This window comes from Coniophora puteana (genome assembly GCF_000271625.1).
Source record: "Coniophora puteana RWD-64-598 SS2 unplaced genomic scaffold CONPUscaffold_11, whole genome shotgun sequence".
NCBI classification, from domain to species: Eukaryota; Fungi; Basidiomycota; class Agaricomycetes; order Boletales; family Coniophoraceae; genus Coniophora; species Coniophora puteana.
In genome coordinates this window covers 605,594-626,351 of record NW_006913063.1, presented here as the reverse complement: position 1 = coordinate 626,351, position 20,758 = coordinate 605,594, and the positions used below count along the sequence as shown (strand labels likewise).

The window sequence follows — 20,758 nt, the reverse complement described above, 5'->3', positions numbered from 1 at the left end:
GTTTCCGCAGCTAATTGAGTATGTTGATACCACATTGATCAATCAAACCGCTGCATCAACACGTTTCATTGGCGCTGATTCAAGGGAGAGTTTGAGTCATGCCACTGCCGCACTGGTGATAGCACGCTTCTGGGTAAACTTAATCTTTCTGGCTAACCCATTCAATGGTAAGTCACTTTGATGTTCAGGGAGGCATGTGCCGCATCAGAAGCAGGTTGGATTCTCCAGACTAGATAGTACTGGCGTCCCAGTCTGACATCTACTCTTCCTTTCGCCTCTAATCTTACTGGTATCATGCGTCACGGTGCTCACGACGCTAGGTGAAGCACGTGCTCACTTCCCTCGTCCCAATCATGCTGCATAGTCCTCCAGCTTAGTACAGTGTGCTCGGTAAACGTTCCCTCTTGGGTGGTCCTTAAGATCCTGGCCATCACGTTGAATAATCTTGCATTTAGACCTCTCATTTTCTGTCATGTCCCGCTCCTCCTCTCTCTTATGCACTTATCCTGAAACCTAAGGGCACGGCTCGCACCGAGAGAAACACGGGCAAAGAACGTTCGCTCCTCAATCTGAAGCTAGTCGTCCACTTAATCTACTATTAAGCATGTGCAAAAAGGGCGTAGGGACGGAGGAAGGGGAGCGTGAAGATATCCTGTCCAATCGCACACATGGATTCTTTCAAGCCCTGATTCTCCTCGAACCTTGCACCAATAAGCAGACATAAAGACAATTGGTGTGGTATGAAGTGATCCGTCACATCTCAGTTACAGTAATTCCTTAGATTCATCTACCCTTAGACCTGTATGTCACACTCTATACATCGGCAAAGAACTCAATAAGGATATCAGGGTGCACTTCAAGTTCGTTATCATCAATTGGGAACCATGAGGTGCGGCAATGACATCAGAGTGGTAGTTCATAGCAAGCTAAAGGGTGCAAGTGTGGGTAATGGTAGTACTGACCCAATGGATGGGAACGAGAAAGATATTGGGTCGTCACAAATGTGGTGAAAACAGCAGTGATAAGGACATTGCAAAAAAAAAAAAAGACAGCGACGGATGAGAACCACTAGTTCAGGACACCCCAAGTGACAATACTTGATGTGGCATAGCGCGCCAAACATTGTACGTACCAAATTGCGTGCAGTCACCTCGTTACCCGTATCTTCAATATTTATCTTGGCTTGGTGATGTTCATATTTGGCCTCCTTATCTCGGCATCTATCTATCCATTTATGGTCTAATCCCCTGTCATGATAATAGGCTCGCGCTGGCCATGGTTGTTATCAGCGTCCTTTCTTTCCCCCCTTCTCTCTCCTCCCTAATTCCGCACCTTGGATCCTGTTAGCGCAATCCCGTACGTACGCTGCTCGCGTTTTCCACTTTTCTCGAGTTTAAACTGAATTTACCTAGTCTAATGAGTCACACCTGCCCGAGCGCGTGCCACCTGCGATCCGCCAGCGAGAGACCAGCTTGCACAACGCCAGCCCTGCGAGCAACCTCCTGCGCCCGCGTTCTCGCTAAGAACGCGCCTGCCGTGTGCCTCGCAGTCCTCTGGGCTGCCATAAGGAATAAGGAATCTGAACGTGGGCTTACCTGGCAGAGTGCGGGGAAGGAGCGACTGGCGTCCTCCCCACGCTCTGCCTGCATACAAATATCCGTGTACAAGACACGCCTCCGCTGCTCTCCGGCATTTAGACGGCAAGGGTAGGGAACACGTTATTTTAATACAACAATACCTAGTTACGCAAGGACACGGGAAGCACAACGTTTTCAGGTCAAGGAGTGACTAACAATCTGTAGCAAAGTTTGTTCGTAAATAAGCTTGTGTTGAAGATGACAACGGGCAAGTGCGTGTGAAATCCAGAATGCAAGCCAAAACTTATACGCGTTCAAAAAGGTACCCTTAATTGCGAATGGGGGGATCTGTCAGTGGCCAAGCTGGACACAACTATAAGATTACATGCCAGATTTTCAAACGATTAATCAACATTATCTTTGTTGGACGTCTGCTTTTAGGGTATATACTACAGGCGGTGTTTCAAGCTTATTAGAAATTGAGATTGCTCTTTTTTCGAACCCTTTCAGCGCAAATCAAGTGTGTTTGATGGCTTCTCGGAGTCAAAGGCATACGAGCTGACAACACGTCAGAACCAAGGCAGACTAGTTCACCATTATGGCTCAGGCGTTGATAAAAACTCACCTCTGATCGCATCCAGCTTATTGATTTGCGTAAATGTGTATGCAAAATTATTGGACATACCAACACAGTAAAATAGTGCGCAGAGACGCATTTCATACGGTATATCATAGGGAATATGTACTGAAAGAATCGTAAATAGCAGTGAGTGGCGGCGAAATTGACAGGTTGGACACGAAGCATAATGGTTGGGGGAGGCATGGCGGCTGGAACAATATTCGATACGAATTCAGCACTCGACATTGCCTACGAACTACATTATACACACGCCGACGGGGAGAACGGGGCACAGACGTTATCACGAGGAGTAGGGGTAGATGCAGGAGGAGACCAGCGGATAGCGATTTTGTGCGGGGACAGGCCTCCTTATATACAGGAAAACCCAGGGGCTTCATGTACACGTACAGAGGGTTCTTGTCTTAGGATTAGGAAAGGAGCTTTCGACAGATTAAATGAAGAGCCGGATTAGGATGGCTGGCAAACATCAATCAAGGGGTAGTGTCATTTAACAGTAAACCAAAGGAGGGCCTAGATGACTTGAAGTCGGGGTCTGCTGACGAAAAGCAGGCATGCGCAGCAGCGGTATAGCACAGGAGACTGTAAAGTGAATAAGATGCCAAGAAAGCTTTCTAAGTGGTTTACTGTTTGATTACACATCAATTCATCGTGAGGGGCCTCAGTATTACCCATAGGAGCATTCAAAGCGGGTGGATCAGTGGCCCTCGGGCCTCCAGTCCAACGCGAAAGCCAAATAGAGCCAAACTAATAACGGTAAGAAGGTTAACTATACGGGAAATCGTCGCGCTTGGATTGGCCCAGACGAGATAGGAGACCGGATGACACTCGCCTAACGGTGTGGCACGATCCGCCGCAGACGATCGATTGGGTATTCGCCCCTCGGGGTGATTCACTCATCCCCGCGCTCGGCCAGATTCGAGTACCCACCCTCACGGCTGCCGGCATCGTACCATTACAAGTTATGGTTTATTTCATATGTCCGTACCTAATCACTCTCGCCATGTATTTTAGTCCACATGTCTACGCGTCCAATGTACCATTTGCGCTTAGGCTCGGGCAGCAGTGGCAGTTCTACCCTTTTTTTTTCCAGTGTGACTAGCCACACGTGTGAGAAGGCTAATTAGACATGTTCTAATTGTTCAGGCCATCAGCATTCAACTGTGCCGTAGCGGAGCACGGCATGTCTTGTGCATCAAACATTAATTGAGTCTCCGGGCCGGGCCGAGCTCAGTTGGGTCGACGCGTCCGACCTCCGTCGATAGTCTCCCGTAGTAGGCAGACCTTTATAAATTGCGGAAGATAGTCGTTCCTTACTCCATCGATCATCCCCAAGGTCGAGGACACTCCCACTGTTCTCGAGAGTACGTTGACATTTTCTCTCACTCTCGTCGTCACCGTTTCTCGCCGACGGGTATCATTCCCCCAGATGCTCTAGTGAAGGTTGTAAGTACGAAAGGCAACGGAAGCCTGCTTTCTCTCCGAGCAGTCGGCCTGGTGGTATGGTCCTGCACTATCCAGGCGGACACGGACGGTTGATGCCACGACTCTGGCTCGGGGCTACTTCAATGAACACCAGAGAAGAGGTGATCCAACGTTACTTCGGCTGGCGCTGGTGCGGTGAGGTATTCAAAACCAAGACGGGTGGGTCATGGTGGGACGTGTCGTCGCTCTCAGGAAAGACAGGGAGGGCAATGATCATAGCGCATGTCGAAGATCTTAGAGATGAGCTTGTTGGGGTTTGGAGTGTCGCACACGGCGCGGGCGATCGCGATGAACTCAGGTAACGTCGGTGCGGGAGGTTCGTCTATTCCACCTTGCATACCGTGCTCACTCACTGAGCCGTTCATAGTTGTTTGAGACTTTGACTAAGACTTTGACCGACATCAAATGTCTCGATGATTGGACTTTCATCTCTGTCCTCATGTACAGCTATGTATCATTGCGATTTTCTCAATATGCCGTCACCATGAGCTTCCTGTTCGACTTGGACTGGTGGAATAATTCAGCGCTATTCTTGAGGTTAGCTTTCCCCCTGAGCGGCGAGCACCTTGCGTCACCAAGAGTAAGTAGTGTAGCTTCCACTAACAGTTCGCATATGATTTAATACGCCACGGCCAATGTATGAAATGCACGGAAGGTAGGTCCTATTTGTGCATGTATCATGACCGAGCTCAGAGTTATGATCTCAGCCCTCCTCAGTCCCGCTTCAAGCTCAGCCCATCAGACCTTGACCTGCGCAAGCAGAAGACAGAAACCTGTTTCTATTCAGCCTTTGCTCGATCATGTCGAGCCTCGTCATACATGTCTACCTGGTTTGGTCATCAGTAAAGCAACATGTGAGGGAAGCAAAGACCACAATGTGAGACTCGGAGTTACGTCGACGCCTTGCAAGAGCGCATAAAAAGCCTCGTAGACTATGTGAGTCTCAACCTCAAGGCGAGCACCACCTGTAGAGCCGGAGGACTTCTTTGACCAATCACGGTGATGCGAATTTGTCTGGACGGGGTGGCAGGTGAAAGATCTCGATTCTCGAGCGAGATGTGTCCGAGTCTGCGTGCGACCAAGGTTAGACTAGCCGTGAATCAGTCACCGTGCGCCGGCACGTTCTAACATCTTTGGACGCCCACAGCTCCCAATCTGAGCGTGTTCCTTCAATTGGTGCATATGCATTTCTATTTCTGATTGTTTGGACGCCTATCGTGGATTACGCAGGTCCTCTTGATCCACGAGACATCAATGAACTGCGCGCAGCTCGATCTGACACCCACCACAGCAATTCACGTTCTCATCATTATGTAGAATGAGATAACAAAGGACGATGATGCTCCACTCTGATGCCACCCGGGGATTAAATTAGTCGTGTTCTACACGGAAGCTCGCATACGATAGCGAGTACTACTATAGTTTTCCATTATTTCCAGGTCTTAGTATCGACGTCCCACAGTGCATCTCGTAGCGCATGCCGCATGGATATATTACTTGATCGAATAATGTTTCATGCTTCAAAGGCTCCACGACGGTAAGCCCGACTTGCGAGACCGTTGCTTGCTTGCTGATACAATGCTCCTCACATGCTGTCTCATTTGACGCTCAAGAAACGTTCGCGTCCAAAAAAAAAGTGCAACCTCGTGGAGTGCCAAAACTAGCATAGGGACTCTGCAGCTATAACCTTCCTATGGCTCCGTGACAGGGTGGGAGGACGGCATTCATCGGTACCCCAAAACGATCGGCGTAGGCCTGTAAGGCGTACCGCTGTTATCGTACCCCTCGATTTCACATTATGTAGGACGTCAAGCTGACTTAATTGTTATGCAGTCATGCTCTTCTTTTAGTTTACAACCAAGTCGTTACAGTGCCGTCCTTACCAATATGAACCACACGTAGCTTTTCTTGAATATCGAAGTATCGATCATCTCCGATCCCTCGAAAGAGAACTTGAGCATGTCTGGGCTTCCTTCCTATCCCATCTGCATTGTTCCAGTCTACTTTGTGAGCCACACACGTTTCGAACAATACTTTGGCCATGACTGTCTTCGAGAGCGCCAATTGGAAGTGAAGCACAGGCAAGCAGGTCAGAGGGTGCTGGACCGGTTGAGCGCTGAATCGACGCATGTATACCGCAAGTCCATCTCTCGTTTGCCACGGTCATGGATGAAAGAGTGGCATCTGTTGCCGCCCAATATGTTTGCTGCTCACTACATGCTCCCTGCTCCCGTATCACGAGAGAACTCATCATCAAATGAGCAGACACCAAGAACTTGGCTAGAAGCGCCTTCGTTCACTACTAAGGTCAAAAATACACTACACATCAATGTCATGAGCATCCAGAGGGACTAAATGATAAACGTCTCCGCAAGCGATCCAGATTACATTGATGTACCTAAGCTAGTAAGAACATTGAGAGCACACTAATATCCGTCATCACCATATCTGAAGACCCTGAGATACTAGTAGCCACCCAGGATGTTCACGCCTGTGAGTGCAGCCATAACATCAGTAGACCTGCGGATCCACATGGTGGCGATAGCATTGCCGGTGCGTGCTGATATTATGCCGCTACGGACGGGTACTGGTGGTGGTGGTATGGATGGTGACACTGCGACTGGAGATGATACCTGCCAGAACTCAGTATTGGGCAACACGAATACGGAAGCACCGAGTGCGAGCGCAAATGCAAACTTTCACCAACTTGTCCTCCAAGCGCATATACACCGGGGGGATCGTTCTCGCCTCCCGCCAGGATGTCCGCTTGCAGCCTGTATGTGGATCATTATCTACTGCCCAGATTTGGCACAACACCGAGGTAAACTCGCGCACCCGAACGTAATCGCAAGTATGCACTCAGCGCCTAATCCCTTCGTCCCTCATACGACTCGCCGCGCGCCCGACCATGGTGATGTACGCAACTCGTGCCGGCATGTTCCCGCCGATCAGGTCCGGTGCAGTGGGTATGTTAATTTGCTGCAGTCGGACGTCATTGGCGAGCGCATCTGAGCGGGTGAGTGGCCTATCACATTCAATATCGAACGCTGCTATACATCCACGCGTGCTCGCCGAGCACCAGTTATCATTTTGCTAACTTCGTCATGAACACACTAAACGAGCGCAAGACAATATAACAACATATCTTTCAATGCTAACCACACAGCTGCTCCCCGTATCACGAGAGAGCCATCAGCGACTAAGTAAGTCGAGGCCAAGATCCGGCCAAAATTGTGTTCGCAAGAGTGTTAGCATAATATGGGCGCCGTTTGCACTGACCGATGCAGCTAGTTCTTGCGCCCCACCGATTTGCAGCTTGTGCCTCAGGATAAAATAAGCCATATCGACTTCATTGCAAAGCGAGATCGTAAGATCGCGCCCAAAGTAGTGAAAGCGTTGTGAGAATTGCTATGCAGATAGACGCTCGACCGTGGGTTCTGCTCCTTGCCTCGACGCCCTTGACTCTCTCTTCTTGTTGTCGCCTACATATTCGTCGACTCCGGCCCACTTCTCTCTCGCCAGAAAAGAATCCTCAGCCCACGTCCCATAATGTCCGACTCATCTCCACCCCTGGGTCAGATCCTCGATTATGATAGTAATTCAGACTCAGCTTCGCTCGACGAAATGTCGAAAATTCGGGCGACCTGCCCCGTTTTCCGAGTCCTTATTATCGGACGAGCGAACGCAGGGAAGACAACGATCCTCCAAAAGGTATGCAACGTCGACAAGGACACCGAGCCTGTAGTGTACGACGCAGATGGGAATAAGGTATGTGGACATGCTGACCACTGCCGCTACCGTCATTGCAAGCTTAGTCCCCATAGCTCGAACACTGGAACGCCCCGTCTACACCAGACATGGAAGTAAAAAGCGTCGAGGCGAGTGAACTCGCTCAGCTAGCTAGTTACATGCTTCATTTGTTTCTCCTACAGATAACGGAGCCGAAGCGCGGATTGACGTGGTCAAGGGTTAAGAAAGGTCTTCGCCCTCCGTCGTGGATGCACACGGTAAGGATTCGTCATGGTCTACTACTCTGATGATGGCTCTTAACTTGAACCTACAGAAACGCAGCAAGTCTGAGACTCGAATGAGCAACACAGACATCCTTCGGCCTTCAGACCAGGTAACGACACTTTGTTCCGAGTCTCGCTGTCTTACTGTTGGCGACAGCGCGGACGCCATGATATCACGAATCAGATCACATACTCAGGCAGTCGCTTTATCTTTCATGATTCGAGGGGGATTGAGGCTGGCTCTGTCAATGAGTTCCAGACCATACACAATTTTATACGTGAGCGAGCGTCCAGGCCTTCGCTAGCAGAGCGCTTGCATGCCATCTGGTGATATATTTGATCGACCACATTCTTCTGAACATGCTGATAATGGGATATTGACAGGTTTTGCGTCTCAATGGACAACATGCGTCCGTTGGTTGAGGCTGAGCTCGCGTTTTTCAACAAGGATACTGCAGATGGTATGAGCGTCATTATCAGGTTTGGAACAGGCTAAACTCATATTTTATTGTGTAGTACCGGTGGTAGTGGTGTTCACCAAATATGATGCACTGCTGGATCGGGTAGCCAATGACCTCGATATTATTGAGATGACAGAGCAGAGCCAGGCCGATGTCGACAAGGCAGCAGAGGCCAGATATCAAGAGCATTATTGTAGCCGCATCATGAAGACTGTCAATCCACCCAAAGCCACTGTGAGGCTCCAGAGTGAGTAACTATCCTATGGTGATCATCACACCCACTAAGATATGGTAGGAATGGACAAAGCTGAGACACAGTGTCCAGAACTGTCTGAGCAGACAGCTGTGGCAATAGACGATCTGTCTCTACGCCAGCTGTTTGTCTATGTGCAGCAGAATAACATACATCTGTGCATGCAAGAAGCAGCAAGGCAAGTGCATGTCTTGAGTCATATCTGGTTTTTGTCTGTTAATAGTGATTTAGAGTGTCAACACAATCAAATAGTATATCCACAGTAATAGCGAACATTTGGCTCATTTATCCACACAACTGGGTGTGTTTACTGTGATACTTGGATCAAATGCAAAATTAATCAGTATTTTTGTGCAGGACAATGACCAGGTATGGGATCTACCTTGATCAAAACCTGCTTAAGTAACCTCTCGTTTTTTTCTGTGCCAGGTTATGGTAAGTATCAGTGGTACTAAATATCTGGTTTATGCTAAGGTATACCACAAATATTAGCCAGAAGAAGTAAGTCATTATATAAATCAACTGCACAAAATGACTTTATTTCCAATAGTGGGTGAAGGATGCAAAAGAAGTGAAAAAGGTATAAGCTGCTATTACACATCATCACAGACTTTGAACTGACAGGCTTTGGTGCTTTAAATGATAAGGGAGTGAGTTCTAGTGATATACTCTGCATATAATTGATGCTCATCTGGTCACTCTCATCTGCTAGGGGGTGAGTCCTGGTGTCATATCCTGCATGTGGCTGATGCTCATCTATCCATTATCTGCCAGGCAGTGAGTGTTGGTGTTATATCTTGTATGTGGCTGATGCTCATCTCACCATTTTTATCTGCCAGGCGGTGAGTCCTGGTGTCATGTCCTGCATGTGGCTGATGCTCATCTCATGACTCCTATCTGCCAGCGGGTGAGTCCTGGTGTCAATGTCCTGCATGTGGCTGATGCTCATTTTGCCACTCTTATCTGCCAGATGGTGAGTCCTGGTGTCATGTCCTGCATGTGACTGATGCTCATCTGGCCACTCTTATCTGCCAGATGGTGAGTCCTGGTGTCATGTCTTGCATGTGGCTGATGTTCATCTCATGACTCCTATCTGGTAGCGGGTGAGTCCTGGTGTCATGTCCTGCATGTGGCTGATGGTCATCTTGCTACTCCTATATGCCAGGGGGTGAGTGTTGGTGTTATATCTTGTATGTGGCTGATGCTCATCTCACCACTTTCATCTGCCAGGCAGTAAGTGTTGGTGTTATATCTTGTATGTCACTGATGCTCATCTCGCAACTCCTATCTGCCAGCAGGTGAGTCCTGGTGTCATGTCCTGCATGTGGCTGATGCTCATCTTGCCACTCTTATCTGCTAGATGGTGAGTGTTGGTGTTATCTCTTGCATGTGGCTGATGCTCATCTGGCCACCCTCATCTGCCAGGCAGTGAGTCCTATTGTCATGTCCTGCATGTGGCTGAAGCTCATCTGGCCACTCTTATCTGCCAGGCAGTGAGTCTTGGTGTCATGTCCTGCATGTGGCTGATGCTCATCTGGCCACTCTTATCTGGCAGCGGGTGAGTCCTGATGTCATGTATTGCATGTGGCTGATGCTCATCTGGCCACCCTCATATGCCAGTGGGTGAGTCCTGGTGTCATATCCTGCATGTGGCTGATACTCATTGCCCAATCTCATCTGCCAGGCAGTGAGTGTTGGTGTTATATCTTGCATGTGGCTGATGCTCATCTGGCCACCCCTATCTGCCAGCGGGTGAGTCCTGGTGTCATGTCCTGCATGTGGCTGATGCTCATCTGGCCACTCTCATCTGCCAGGCAGTGAGTGTTGGTGTTATCTCTTGCATGTGGTTGATTCTCATATGGCCACTCTCATCTGCCAGTGGGTGAGTCCTGGTGTTATATCCTGCATGTGGCTGATGTTCATACTTTACCAGCAGGTACTGTCCTCCATTCCTAGGTCATTTCCTAACTATAGTGATCACAAACTGATAAAATTAGGAGGTGAGCATAAATTAACCTATATTTATCGTTATTTCTATTTAATACATTTCACTTTAGGTGGGCTTATTCTTGTACACAGTGCAGCTTCTGATCATGAGTTTAATTGTGCAGCTTATTGATGTGAGATTGCTTTCCTTTTTTATAATATTTTTTGCTAACTTGGGTGATATAGCTGGTATGCATTTGTTTAATAAACATAGTGTCTTGACACCTGATGTCACTTGTGCTGGTGGGCATGTCAATCAACCCATGACACTAGTATAAGGAGTCCAGGGTAAGTAAGCGTTTGATGTTGTCGGGTTTCACCAGCTGAACCTTTACTGTTAGGGAGGGGAAATAGTGAGACAAGAGATTGCAGCTGGTATCCAATTTCACCTCTTTGACACTGGTTACAACTCATTTTGACCATTTTAAGCGGCTATCATGCTAGGTGCAGATTCTTTCCCCATGTGGAAAGTAGAAGAGGACCCGTGGGAGTGGTCTTTCGAACGCTTCAAGAGGTCGCCTCAAGTGAAGAAATACATTCAAGACATGGTTCACCAGCAGTTTGTCGAGGATGCATATGAGGAGGAACAGGCTCAAACTATCCTTCGGATTGCCCTTTCCGCCGCGGTATGTGTCTTCTTTTGTCTGCTTATGTAGCTCCTGATTTCTGGCTAGGAGGAATTGAAGAAGGCGTGCGACAAAGCACCTGCTCACGAGGGTGAGGCGAGCACTAGTAGGGTTTAGAGTCGAATTTGCACAGGGGAAAAGTGTGAAGACGAAATTTGGATCAGGGAAAATGATACTGTGTACGAATAGCCATGTCGATTGTTGATAAAACGCGCATTCAGTTAAAAGACACGCATGCCATTGTTGGCTACAGTGAAAGCATATAGGCTACGACTACAATATCCGAACTAGAATACAACCGGTGGAACAATCCCTTACTCCATGCTCGATAGCCTCGCGGGCTCCTCATTGCTCTTCTTATTCTTCACAAACATCCACCACTCAGGCACAGGCCTCACCGTATCCCTTTCTCCTGACCCCGACAGCGCCTTGTCCCCACTCGACGACACCACGCTGCCCACGCCGCCTGCAACGAGCAGTGTCGAGAACACCTGCCCGTTGTCGTCCAGCTTCACGTCCACCTCGACCGTGCCTGGCGGAATCTGGTCGGTGTTGACGTGCGGGTACGATACATCGTTGAGCGTGAGGTACAGGTCGCCGATGAAGGGGTCGCCCTCCGGGTGCGAGACGAAGTGTTTCGCAGCGAACACTTCGCCGCTGAGGTCCGTGTAGCTCTTGTCAGAGGACGACGAGGGCAGGTTCTGCAGACGCGGACCCTGCCACTTCCCCTCGGTGGTGAATACGCAGAACGCGGTGACTCAGCCCATGAGATAGGTAGGCCCGCTACCACCGCTGTGCCCATCCGCGACCTTGCCCTAGAAATCGATATTCTCCGACCCACTGGGTTCGTCGAAAGCATGCACAAAGCGCTCGACGATAGGCTTGAGAAGGTAGAACCACGCCGTTGTCTCCGTGCCGTACTCCGTGCCGTACTCCTCCAGCTTCCCGATCCTCTCCAGAATCGCGACCCAGTTGTCGCGCGTCCCGTGCTGAACGTCAGCGTCGCCCACTCGCGCAGCTTCGGATCGCTCATGTTCTTCTCGAGCTCGCCTGCCATCTGCCGCGCCATGCTCCCAAAGTCGACACTGTACCACGACCCGACAGCGCTAACGTTCAGCTCCTTATTCCCCTCATGAGAAACGAAGGCGGAGTGCAGCTCCTCAGCGTGCGCGTTCACAAAGAACGAGAACTGCGTGAGAATGGCAAGCCACACGTCGTCCGGGCGGAGCACGAGCGCGCAGTGCTGGTTGTACGCCTCGAGGAGCATGTGCACGAGCCCGTTGCGCTGCGTGATAAGGCTCGCACCGCTGAAATAGACCTCCTTGGGGATGGAGTGTTGGAGTTACAAGCCGGATGCCGGAGATCTCGCGCGTCGGTCGACGTGTTCGTCAGCGTTCGTTAGGCTGTTTGTACCTCACTATACCTTTTCTGTGCATATATTCGCTAGCTCTTTGCTGGCGCGTTGTTGTTTCTTTCATTCTGCCTCTTTCGTATTGACGTTTAGGCTACAGCTGTCATTATCCGTAGTTACCAGCTGTACGGTCTCTGTTGGCCTCATCCGGTTACTTATACCAGTAGCGTTTCGTTTCTGATCCCCAGACTTTCTGCTTTACGCGCGTCTGGGGTACATTTATTTCACTCATGTATTCACAGCCGCGTACTTACTGTCCCTCGTAGTTCTCAACGCGTATATTAGGTGAATACATGGACTTTCTGCTTTACGCGCATCTGGGTTCTCAACGCGTATATTAGCTTCTACATGAAGGACTGCAGGACCTCGACGCATTCCTTGTATGGATTCGGGCGGGCATTACGGAGGAGGGTCCTCTGCGGCCGAGTCGGGCAGCGATGAGGAGTCTTTGAAACTCGTCGTGCAGGACAGGTCGAAGGGTGAGGTGAGGTGGGAGGCTGGTGTGAATGTCACGGATGTGGGTGCGACGGTGAAATCCTAGAGTCGGGCACTAGCGGGTAAAGCGCTGCGCAGCGAGATACAGCAAGAGAAGGGACACGCACAAAGGGATCGGCTGCCTCGTCGTGGATGTTGAACATACTACGTGCTCGTTTCTTTCGGGAGAATATGCTTGACCAGGTGCGTGGTACTGACACCACTGATGGGTTGCGGCAAAGGCGTCACCAGCGGACATGATGTCCAGCCACTCACCAGGACACTCAGAGTTATCTAAGTGATGATGAGTCGAGAAAAAGGACGAAGTGCGATGGCAATACCCACAGTCTCCTAAGGCCCGAGCCATTGACATCATGGCACGAGCATCGTGTTCTTGGGACCTGTCATGTCAAAATCCGTTCTACTCATCGGCTCGGGTGATGTACTAGTGAAGAGGCAGACTCAGAGAAGAAGCCTCTGAATCAGGTCGTGTAAAGTCGCGAGACGGAGACTGGGTCCGATTCAGGGGTATAACTCAGGGGCTTGTACAATGCCGTCGGCGTCATAATCCATCCTTTGTAGACTCGCCATCAGCACGAACATTGTGCGCACTGCTGGCATAGGCGTGATAAATAACAAACATCGAGGTTCGAAGTCCCGTGTGTGCGCCACATGTCACACCGAGACCCTAAACGCGTATGCACTACAAGCTATCGGTATCGACGACGAGTATACCGAGAACTTTGGTCAGATGATAAATCAACGACGAAACGAAGAGAGCTCGATGGACAATGTATGCGAGGAAGGAAAGGGAATAAAAAGCGGAAAGAAGATGCGAGTAAGTAAGAACAGCCCCAGCAGTGCCTTTACCTCAGCCCTGTGCGCCGAGTGCTCCACAAGCGCGGCTCTATTTCGAGCCGACAGCGTTCACGGATGCGGGCGAACAAGACGCTGCGGGACACACACCGAGGCTGGCGTCTGCTTTCTGTTTTTGTTCCCTGCCGAAGGATGAGGCATTCAGGGCTTTGATGACGCTGCTGTAAGCGGGAAGGGAGACGGGGAGGGCGAGGAGAACAGATATGCTCATCATCGCATGCAGGTTACGGTGGACAATACGAAAGGGGGGAAGGGGCGACGGACACGGGCACAGAGGGAAGGGAGTGGCAGAGGTGGGGCTCACCGTTGCGTCGAGTCGAGGTAATCGCTGCGGTTGTACTGTTTCGTTTTCACGGAGACGCCTTTGCTGGAGATGTTGATGCGTCATTTAGTCTGAGAAGTGGTATGATGTATCGGTTTGGGGTTACATTCGAGGGCAGAGAAAGAGGTACGGCGGTTATGGTGCCAGTGCAGTGCACGCTTGCTGCGACTTCAAGGCGCCGAGACGGACGTGGCGTTTGCGAGCGCAACAACTCAAATGGCATCGGGAAAAACAAAGAACGAAGGGTCATTAGCGACTCACGAGCTCTTGGTTGAATCGACATGCTGAGAAGTTGCGCGCCCAGCGTATACGGCAGTGAATATAGAGCAATCTCGGCTAAACATGAGATGAAGGACGTGAGCGAGACATACGATTAAGAGTGAGAAGGAATCGAGCCTGTGCAGATGGATCGCACGAGGCACAAGTTTAGAACGCTGGAGTCATAATTAGGTCGCTGAGGAATATCACTGATAGACTCACCATGTAACGCTCGCCAGCCAGCCATCTCAGGGTCATGGAAAGCTGAGAGTGCGAGAAAACGGGCGAGCTCTGGGAGAGGGCGCGGAACGTGAGAAAATGCGGGCCATGCGCGTGGAGCGCGAAGGGTTCAATTGGCGTTCGCCTTTGGAAGAAAGCTTTCATTAGAGTACCGGTGCGTGCTACTAGATGATCTCGCTACGACGACTGGTGGTGGTGCTGGTAGCGGACAAGGATGCGGCTGGAGATAAGAAAATGGAATATTTATTCAATAATAAAAATGTATTTTTCTTCTCGGACGGGAACGCAAACACAAATGCGCCGAGAGTGATTGTAAGCGCGAACAGTCACCACACCCCTAGAGTGTATACGCGCCGACGGGATCGACCTCGCCGTCCGCTATCATGCCCTCCGATGGCGGCCTATACAAGCATTAAGCCATTGCCTAGTTTTTGGGCAATACCAGGATAAACTCACTCACCCAAACGTAATCTCAAGCACTACATCCAGCTCCTACTCCTTCTCGCCCTTCACACACCTCGCCTCGCACCCGACTGTCCACCGCTGCCCGTGCAAATGACATGTTGTTCCAACGATAGGCAGTGTTCGGCCTTGATAGTGTACGCAGCCCACGCCGGCGTGCGTCTGTCGACCTGGTCCACTGCATTGGGTATGTCATGCTGCACCCGCGTTTGCTGGCGAACGCGTCTGAGCGGGTGAATGGCGTGAGGAGTCATGTTGCGGGATCGGAGACATTGCGAGTGTGCAAGCGATAATGGCGAGGAAGGTGACGGTGATCCGTAGTTTCGTTGGTGCACTGACTTCGGGGCTCAAGTATCGGTGGAAGGGCGGGGATAGGTTGTGTCGACATTGGGGGCGGGAAAAGATAACGGGAAGCGGCTTCGTGTGCGAACGTGGGTCCGGATGAGGGCGGCGGTGGCGCCTGAGTGCTCTTTGGTTAAGGTTAAGAGACGGCCGACGTGCGCAGTTGATCGGGCAGGTCACCGCAACGACGAGAAGAGCCTCTGCAAGAAAAGGGTGTCAGCGGCTCTATTCCTCAGAGTGAGGAAACTAAGAAGCATTGATAAGAGCGAAAACAGCTAGGCACGCGGAGCGGAAAGGTCAAGGCTCGCCACGACACGAACACGGGCATGGGTTGGCAGGGAGATTAGGGGAAGAACAAGGAGAGAGGAGCACGAGAAGGCGAAGATAGACGGTTATGAAGCTGTGTATGGTAATGGAAACGATGCTGAACTGGCCACATGCAAGCTAGCAGCATCTGCTCGATGTACGAGTGGAAATGCGAGATGAGCGTGATGCATGTGAACGCGCACGTCGCCCACTCGCATGCATAGATAGATTTGTGCATGCCGATGGGATCTGCTAGGATGTGACCATTGTGGTGTGGCCGCCAGACGTGCATCGGGCATGTATGGCGAGATAGAGAAGGATATTGCTGGAGGTGCATGTTGGGGAGTGAGAAGAGAGATAGACGAGTTTGAGGATACGACACATGCCCAGGTGACGAGGCGGGCAGAAGCGAAGCAACATAAGACCAAGATCACGAAGTTCATCGTAAGTGCTAGCCTACAACAAATAAGGCAAATAAGCAAGGTGCCACAACGCACCATTGCAATTATACACCGCACTCGCAGGCTCCGAAAACCACTGCCCTCAGTTGTCCCATAAGCATGATGCCAACTCCAGTTCTCCCTCGCCCCCGCCTCCTCCTCCTAGCCCATCACTCATCACAGAGGAGCCCACGTTACCACCAGCTTCCGTGCTAGTTCTCGATGACCTGCGATGTAATGTCGAAGGTGTGAGGATGATGCCCTACTGGGATTCATGGAAGAGCTGGATAGCACTGCGATGGCGAGCGTAGTGTGAGGGTCATGGTTGATGCGATGTTCACAAGGCAGTGATTTGGTTGTTACTGGAGTGAGAGTCGCAGGAAGATGAGCCTCCGCTGGCCTTTGAAGAGGTTGAAGACCCGGAGAAGCGAGCGAAACGTTCAACTTGGATGGCTGGAGACTGTTCGAACTGGAGAGTGGAATTCCAGAGGGCGCGATGCATTTCCTTGGTGGCAGTGCTTTGCTCACTCGACGCGTCGAGACACCACGCCTTGTTACAATTCCTTCTTGACTCCTTCGCTTGCTCCTTCGCCATTGCTTGTTGCGTACGTCAAATCTGATATTTTATTTGTGCTTTATTGACTAGCCGCTAATACACTTTTTAGACCCATCATAGAGATGTAAAACCATTTTCGCATATGTTGCGGTATAAACCACCGTGAGTTATGATCATTGTGTAAAGTCGTCAAGTTGTCGAGCTCAGGATCCCGAGAGAGGTGACACAAGCACACCATCTGAAATCTAATCTAATCCCTAAATTACACCAATGTTACCACTCTCCTACCCAGATGATTGGTCGTGTAGTGTCGCATCAATCCTAGTGCACTTATATTACAGCTATTTGCGAAAAGGTTGACAGGTGGTCGCCGCGGCGCGATTAAGTATAAAAATACCTAAAATCAGAAAATGGCATGTACATTGAGTAGCCGCAAGCCGTGGCTGCGCAAGAGAGTGAACGAGTGCTCTAATATATGCTCCTCTGAGTCGAACGTCTCAACTATGCCATACCGTGAAATCAGCCGAAACGTCAAAATTGCCGCTCTCAACCTCCACGACAACTGCGACATTCCCACTGAGACTTTCCTGCAGCGCGTTGGCTTCTCTGAGAGCACATTCTACCGCTCTCTCAGGCTCAGGGACTCTGAAACGGGTGATGTTGTACGTCGCAATCTAGGTGCCCCTGGCCGCCCTCGCACCCTCACACCAATGTCCTCGACCGCGTTTTACCGGTTCAGCTTGCACGGGTCGGGCTGGGGTTTCAGGTTCGATTGCTTGAATCACTGCTGGGGCTTCATCGGGAGCCTCACTAAGAGGACTCGGGCTCCTTGAGAAGTGTCGTTGCGAATACTTAGACAACTAAGAGACGACTTGGATAGGGGGTGCAGAGGGACGCGATGGCACTGAGTATATGCGATGGACAAGGTCTAATGCTCTACACCGCACTCGTGTGTGGATGTCCAATGGATGTACAGCGGGGGCTGTCATGAGGGCCCGCGCGTGATGTCCATCTGATGGACAGTTTATGTAATGCTTTCAGATCGGAATGAGTTTTCGTGATGCCCGGTGGATACCCGATGTCTACTGGACATCCAAGTACATGAGATGTCCCATGGACATACAAGCCGGGTATGATATATTTGGTCAACCGATTATGTTCCGTATGTTTGATTATTCTCTGTCACCTCCGTATGTTATTAGACTTTCTAACATATCGATCGCAATTGGAAATTAAACATATTCATATTTGGACTGAACTAAGCGAAATCTAATAGACATCATGTACTAGTCCTCGTACGCTTTGCCCCTCTCTTCGTCTCCGGCTGCACCTTTGCTGCATAAGTATTCAAGCGCGTCTGCCACTCATCGATTGAGTGGCTGTCGACGACGTTGTGCGAAGTACTTGAGGGATCGCCGTACTTCTCGACGTCGTTGTTGTATATATCTATCATATCCCTAAGATTGGGAAAATAAATCAGGCGATCGCGAAGTAAGGTGAAAACGCGAACACTTACTGGCTCAATGTCAGATTAGTACACTTCTTACTCATGTCCTTCAAGCATTCATCGACCTTCTGCCAATATGTATCGCCTTTACTCTGGGGATACGAGTTATAAACCCAACGCTAAGCACATTGAGTGGACCAAGACGATATCGCATGTATTATATTAGAGACTCACAAGGAAAGCGAGACGAATATACATCGCCACAGTGATCTTGGTCCTTTTGCAAAGCGCTTGAGCTTGCACCGCAAAGTCTGCGATGTTCGCGTGTTCAGACCCCAACTCGCTACAGGACCCCACCTAATAACGCATCAGAAACGAAGCGATAGCATGCAAAGGGTGCTTACAATGCCCTTGAGCCTGCTTCGGACATGCGTGAGCTTGGTGCTGATGGCAGATTGGGAGCTGGTAATCTGAAAGTTCTCGTGCTCGGGAGGCACCGAGGTGACCCGCAGCGAGCGCATTGCATCCTGCATATCTGGATTATTAGCTATCTCGAGGGCGTCCCAACAGACGGACTTACCAATACATATTTCGCCGAGTTCCCTAGGTAGTGTGAGACGGACGGACAGAGCACGAACGCCCTTGCATAAGTCTTGATGTCGACCTATCCAAAAACCTCCAGTTACAGAAAGACAACGCGACGTGAGGAAGGATGACTCACCAAAAGCGCGTTGGATGGCTTCCACAGCCCTGGATCAACTTGGGGAGCCGCCTGATCCCTGGAGAGGATGAATAGGCACAACAGCGTGAGCTGGTGCTGATAAGTAGGACTCTGAGATGATATTAGCGATGAGCTCAAGTCCCCGAGGACAATTGGAATGCCACGTACCTTGCACCATGCATCGAAGTCCCTCTCGGCCTGTGCAGAAAGCTTGAAGCCGGACTTGAGGGTGTTTCCGAGCTGGATATTGGCCAGAATGTCGCATGGAGAGGCGGAAGTGGCTGTTGAAGTGGCTGAGCCGCCGAAGGTGAAGCTGTCTTGGGAAGAGAAACTGGCGTCAAGTTGAACGTCAGGAAAGAAGGTGAGAGGTGCTTCTTGGGTTAGAGCGGGCTCGGAGATCAGCATGTTGCGTGAGTTTGTCGAGAGGTTGGAGGACGAGGACATCCGGCTGGCCCTCAACCTTGCCAAGGGGTCGAGATCACCGTCTGCGGGGGTTGATGGACGTGAATCTGGTTGTTGGGACATTCAATGGATGATGAGAGGGGGAGAGAGGCGAATGCCACTGGAGAGGGGGGAAAGGAATTCTCGCCCATTTTAACCCTCCGGTCGAGAGTCAATGCTGTCAGTGCAAACAAAGAAAGAACACAAGCAGAGTACGCACTTTGCGATGGTCACTTTGACCAAGCCACCAGACGTGCGTTGACTGCGCATGAAAGAAAGCGGGAGAGGGGAAAAGCGAGAGAGAGAGAAAGCGGAGGGAAAAAGCGATAAACAAAGCATGAACAATAAAGGTTCATTTTTGTCCCGTCCGTCCAAGCTCAGAGCGAGGCCCTGTCGATGTGCCCGAGACGTCCGGACGAGGTTCGATCAGGGGTAAATAGATTAACATTGGTGCGATCAATGCCTGATTTGGGAAATACCAAATCAGGCGTGCTTCGACTTCGACTTGACGCCCCTGTCCCCACAGTGCTTTGACAGTGCCAGTGAAAAGATCAAAAGCCCAGCAATCAAGAGTGATTTCTGAGCTGACTGAACTTAGCTTCAGCATGCCGCGCACTGCGAAGAATACTCTGCCAGATGGTAAGCAAGTTATTATAGCCGGTGAACATGTCATCTTGCTCACTTTGAATGGAACTCTTTCAGTCTTCGAAGAAAAACCCGATGACAGCAAAAAGATTCGATGCCGGGAATGTATTCGCGTGTGGCCCAAGTCCACATGGATCTCCAGAGCGAGCCAAAAGAAGCATTGCGAGAGTCAAGAGCATCATACGGCTGTTCAGAGAAATTTTGAGCAAGCAGAGGCAGCCAATCTGCAGGCTGTCTCAGATCCTTATGAACTCTTCTATCGCACCGCTGGAGGTGTCTCAATGAGCTTGATTCCACCGCCTTTGATCGCTAGGAACCCTCGCCCACACATGCTCTCTGCGCTCGACACACCTCAAGATCACGACGACTGCTCTAATGACATGATTATAGATCTCCAGGCTCCCCCTTCCGTGGATGCTTTGGCAATTGAAGCTGAGAGAATGGCTCTGGAGCGCGAACGCATCCAGGAGCAAATTCAGCTCCTGCTGATGGATGCCCAGAGCGCGGACTTCATGGACTCGACTGACCATGAGGACGATGTCACTCTGTCGAACGTTGTCCACGACTTTCGAGATATGGGTGCGTGCTTTTTACAGCATCATATACTGCTAACTATCTAACATGTTGTAAATTAGATTTACAGCACGGACCTTCTGAAGAAGATGTGCACGACTTCTTCAATGCCAATGTCCAGATGGACTCGGACTACGCTCCTTACCCCAGCAAAGTTGTGCGTGCTTCAAGCTTCTGAGCGATTAAATTGTACTGACATATCACAT

The 20,758-nt window shown here is 50.3% G+C and overlaps 8 protein-coding genes across 8 annotated transcripts; 5 read left to right on the top strand and 3 right to left on the bottom strand.

Annotated features, from left to right (window-relative positions):
* Positions 1-7,323: 7,323 nt before the first annotated feature.
* CONPUDRAFT_61779 (uncharacterized protein) lies at positions 7,324-8,692 on the top strand (the record flags this gene model as incomplete). Its single annotated transcript, XM_007773591.1, has 5 exons — positions 7,324-7,471; positions 7,844-8,039; positions 8,097-8,173; positions 8,229-8,420; positions 8,469-8,692. The coding sequence occupies 5 exons, from the start codon at positions 7,324-7,326 to the stop codon at positions 8,690-8,692; spliced, it is 837 nt and encodes a 278-aa protein (XP_007771781.1).
* Positions 8,693-10,849: 2,157 nt separating this feature from the next.
* Positions 10,850-11,155, top strand: CONPUDRAFT_156870 (uncharacterized protein; the record flags this gene model as incomplete). The annotated part of the gene is made up of 2 exons (XM_007773869.1): positions 10,850-11,038; positions 11,087-11,155. The coding sequence occupies 2 exons, from the start codon at positions 10,850-10,852 to the stop codon at positions 11,153-11,155; spliced, it is 258 nt and encodes an 85-aa protein (XP_007772059.1).
* Positions 11,156-11,352: 197 nt separating this feature from the next.
* On the bottom strand, positions 11,353-12,398 carry CONPUDRAFT_167773 (uncharacterized protein; the record flags this gene model as incomplete). The annotated part of the gene is made up of 3 exons (XM_007773868.1): positions 12,049-12,398; positions 11,880-11,989; positions 11,353-11,795 (listed from the first exon to the last, which is right to left on the bottom strand). The coding sequence occupies exons 1-3, from the start codon at positions 12,303-12,305 to the stop codon at positions 11,353-11,355; spliced, it is 810 nt and encodes a 269-aa protein (XP_007772058.1). The 5' UTR covers positions 12,306-12,398.
* Positions 12,399-13,595: 1,197 nt separating this feature from the next.
* Positions 13,596-14,766, top strand: CONPUDRAFT_75502 (uncharacterized protein; the record flags this gene model as incomplete). Its single annotated transcript, XM_007773678.1, has 3 exons — positions 13,596-13,761; positions 14,023-14,366; positions 14,596-14,766. 3 exons carry the CDS (start codon positions 13,596-13,598, stop codon positions 14,764-14,766), a joined length of 681 nt encoding a protein of 226 aa, XP_007771868.1.
* Positions 14,767-14,956: 190 nt separating this feature from the next.
* On the bottom strand, positions 14,957-15,335 carry CONPUDRAFT_156868 (uncharacterized protein; the record flags this gene model as incomplete). Its single annotated transcript, XM_007773867.1, has 3 exons — positions 14,957-15,020; positions 15,080-15,098; positions 15,149-15,335. The coding sequence occupies 3 exons, from the start codon at positions 15,333-15,335 to the stop codon at positions 14,957-14,959; spliced, it is 270 nt and encodes an 89-aa protein (XP_007772057.1).
* A 426-nt stretch (positions 15,336-15,761) lies between these two features.
* Positions 15,762-16,618, top strand: CONPUDRAFT_84084 (uncharacterized protein). The gene is made up of 2 exons (XM_007773866.1): positions 15,762-16,054; positions 16,227-16,618. Exons 1-2 carry the CDS (start codon positions 16,027-16,029, stop codon positions 16,478-16,480), a joined length of 282 nt encoding a protein of 93 aa, XP_007772056.1. The 5' UTR covers positions 15,762-16,026; the 3' UTR covers positions 16,481-16,618.
* Positions 16,619-18,004: 1,386 nt separating this feature from the next.
* Positions 18,005-19,418, bottom strand: CONPUDRAFT_156867 (uncharacterized protein; the record flags this gene model as incomplete). Its single annotated transcript, XM_007773865.1, has 7 exons — positions 18,005-18,182; positions 18,242-18,351; positions 18,407-18,529; positions 18,577-18,699; positions 18,753-18,836; positions 18,894-19,004; positions 19,062-19,418. The coding sequence occupies 7 exons, from the start codon at positions 19,416-19,418 to the stop codon at positions 18,005-18,007; spliced, it is 1,086 nt and encodes a 361-aa protein (XP_007772055.1).
* A 521-nt stretch (positions 19,419-19,939) lies between these two features.
* CONPUDRAFT_75500 (uncharacterized protein) lies at positions 19,940-20,730 on the top strand (the record flags this gene model as incomplete). The annotated part of the gene is made up of 3 exons (XM_007773677.1): positions 19,940-19,973; positions 20,037-20,558; positions 20,615-20,730. The coding sequence occupies 3 exons, from the start codon at positions 19,940-19,942 to the stop codon at positions 20,728-20,730; spliced, it is 672 nt and encodes a 223-aa protein (XP_007771867.1).
* Between the last annotated feature and the right edge of the window lie 28 nt (positions 20,731-20,758).

What these genes read in the sequence shown, in the direction of transcription:
- CONPUDRAFT_84084 (XM_007773866.1), top strand. Translation starts at nt 16,027, where the DNA reads ATGTATGGCGAGATAGAGAAGGATATTG. An exon ending in CGAGATAGAGAAGGATATTG is followed by an intron (nt 16,055 to 16,226) that starts CTGGAGGTGCAT and finishes GCCACAACGCAC; the next exon opens with CATTGCAATTATACACCGCA.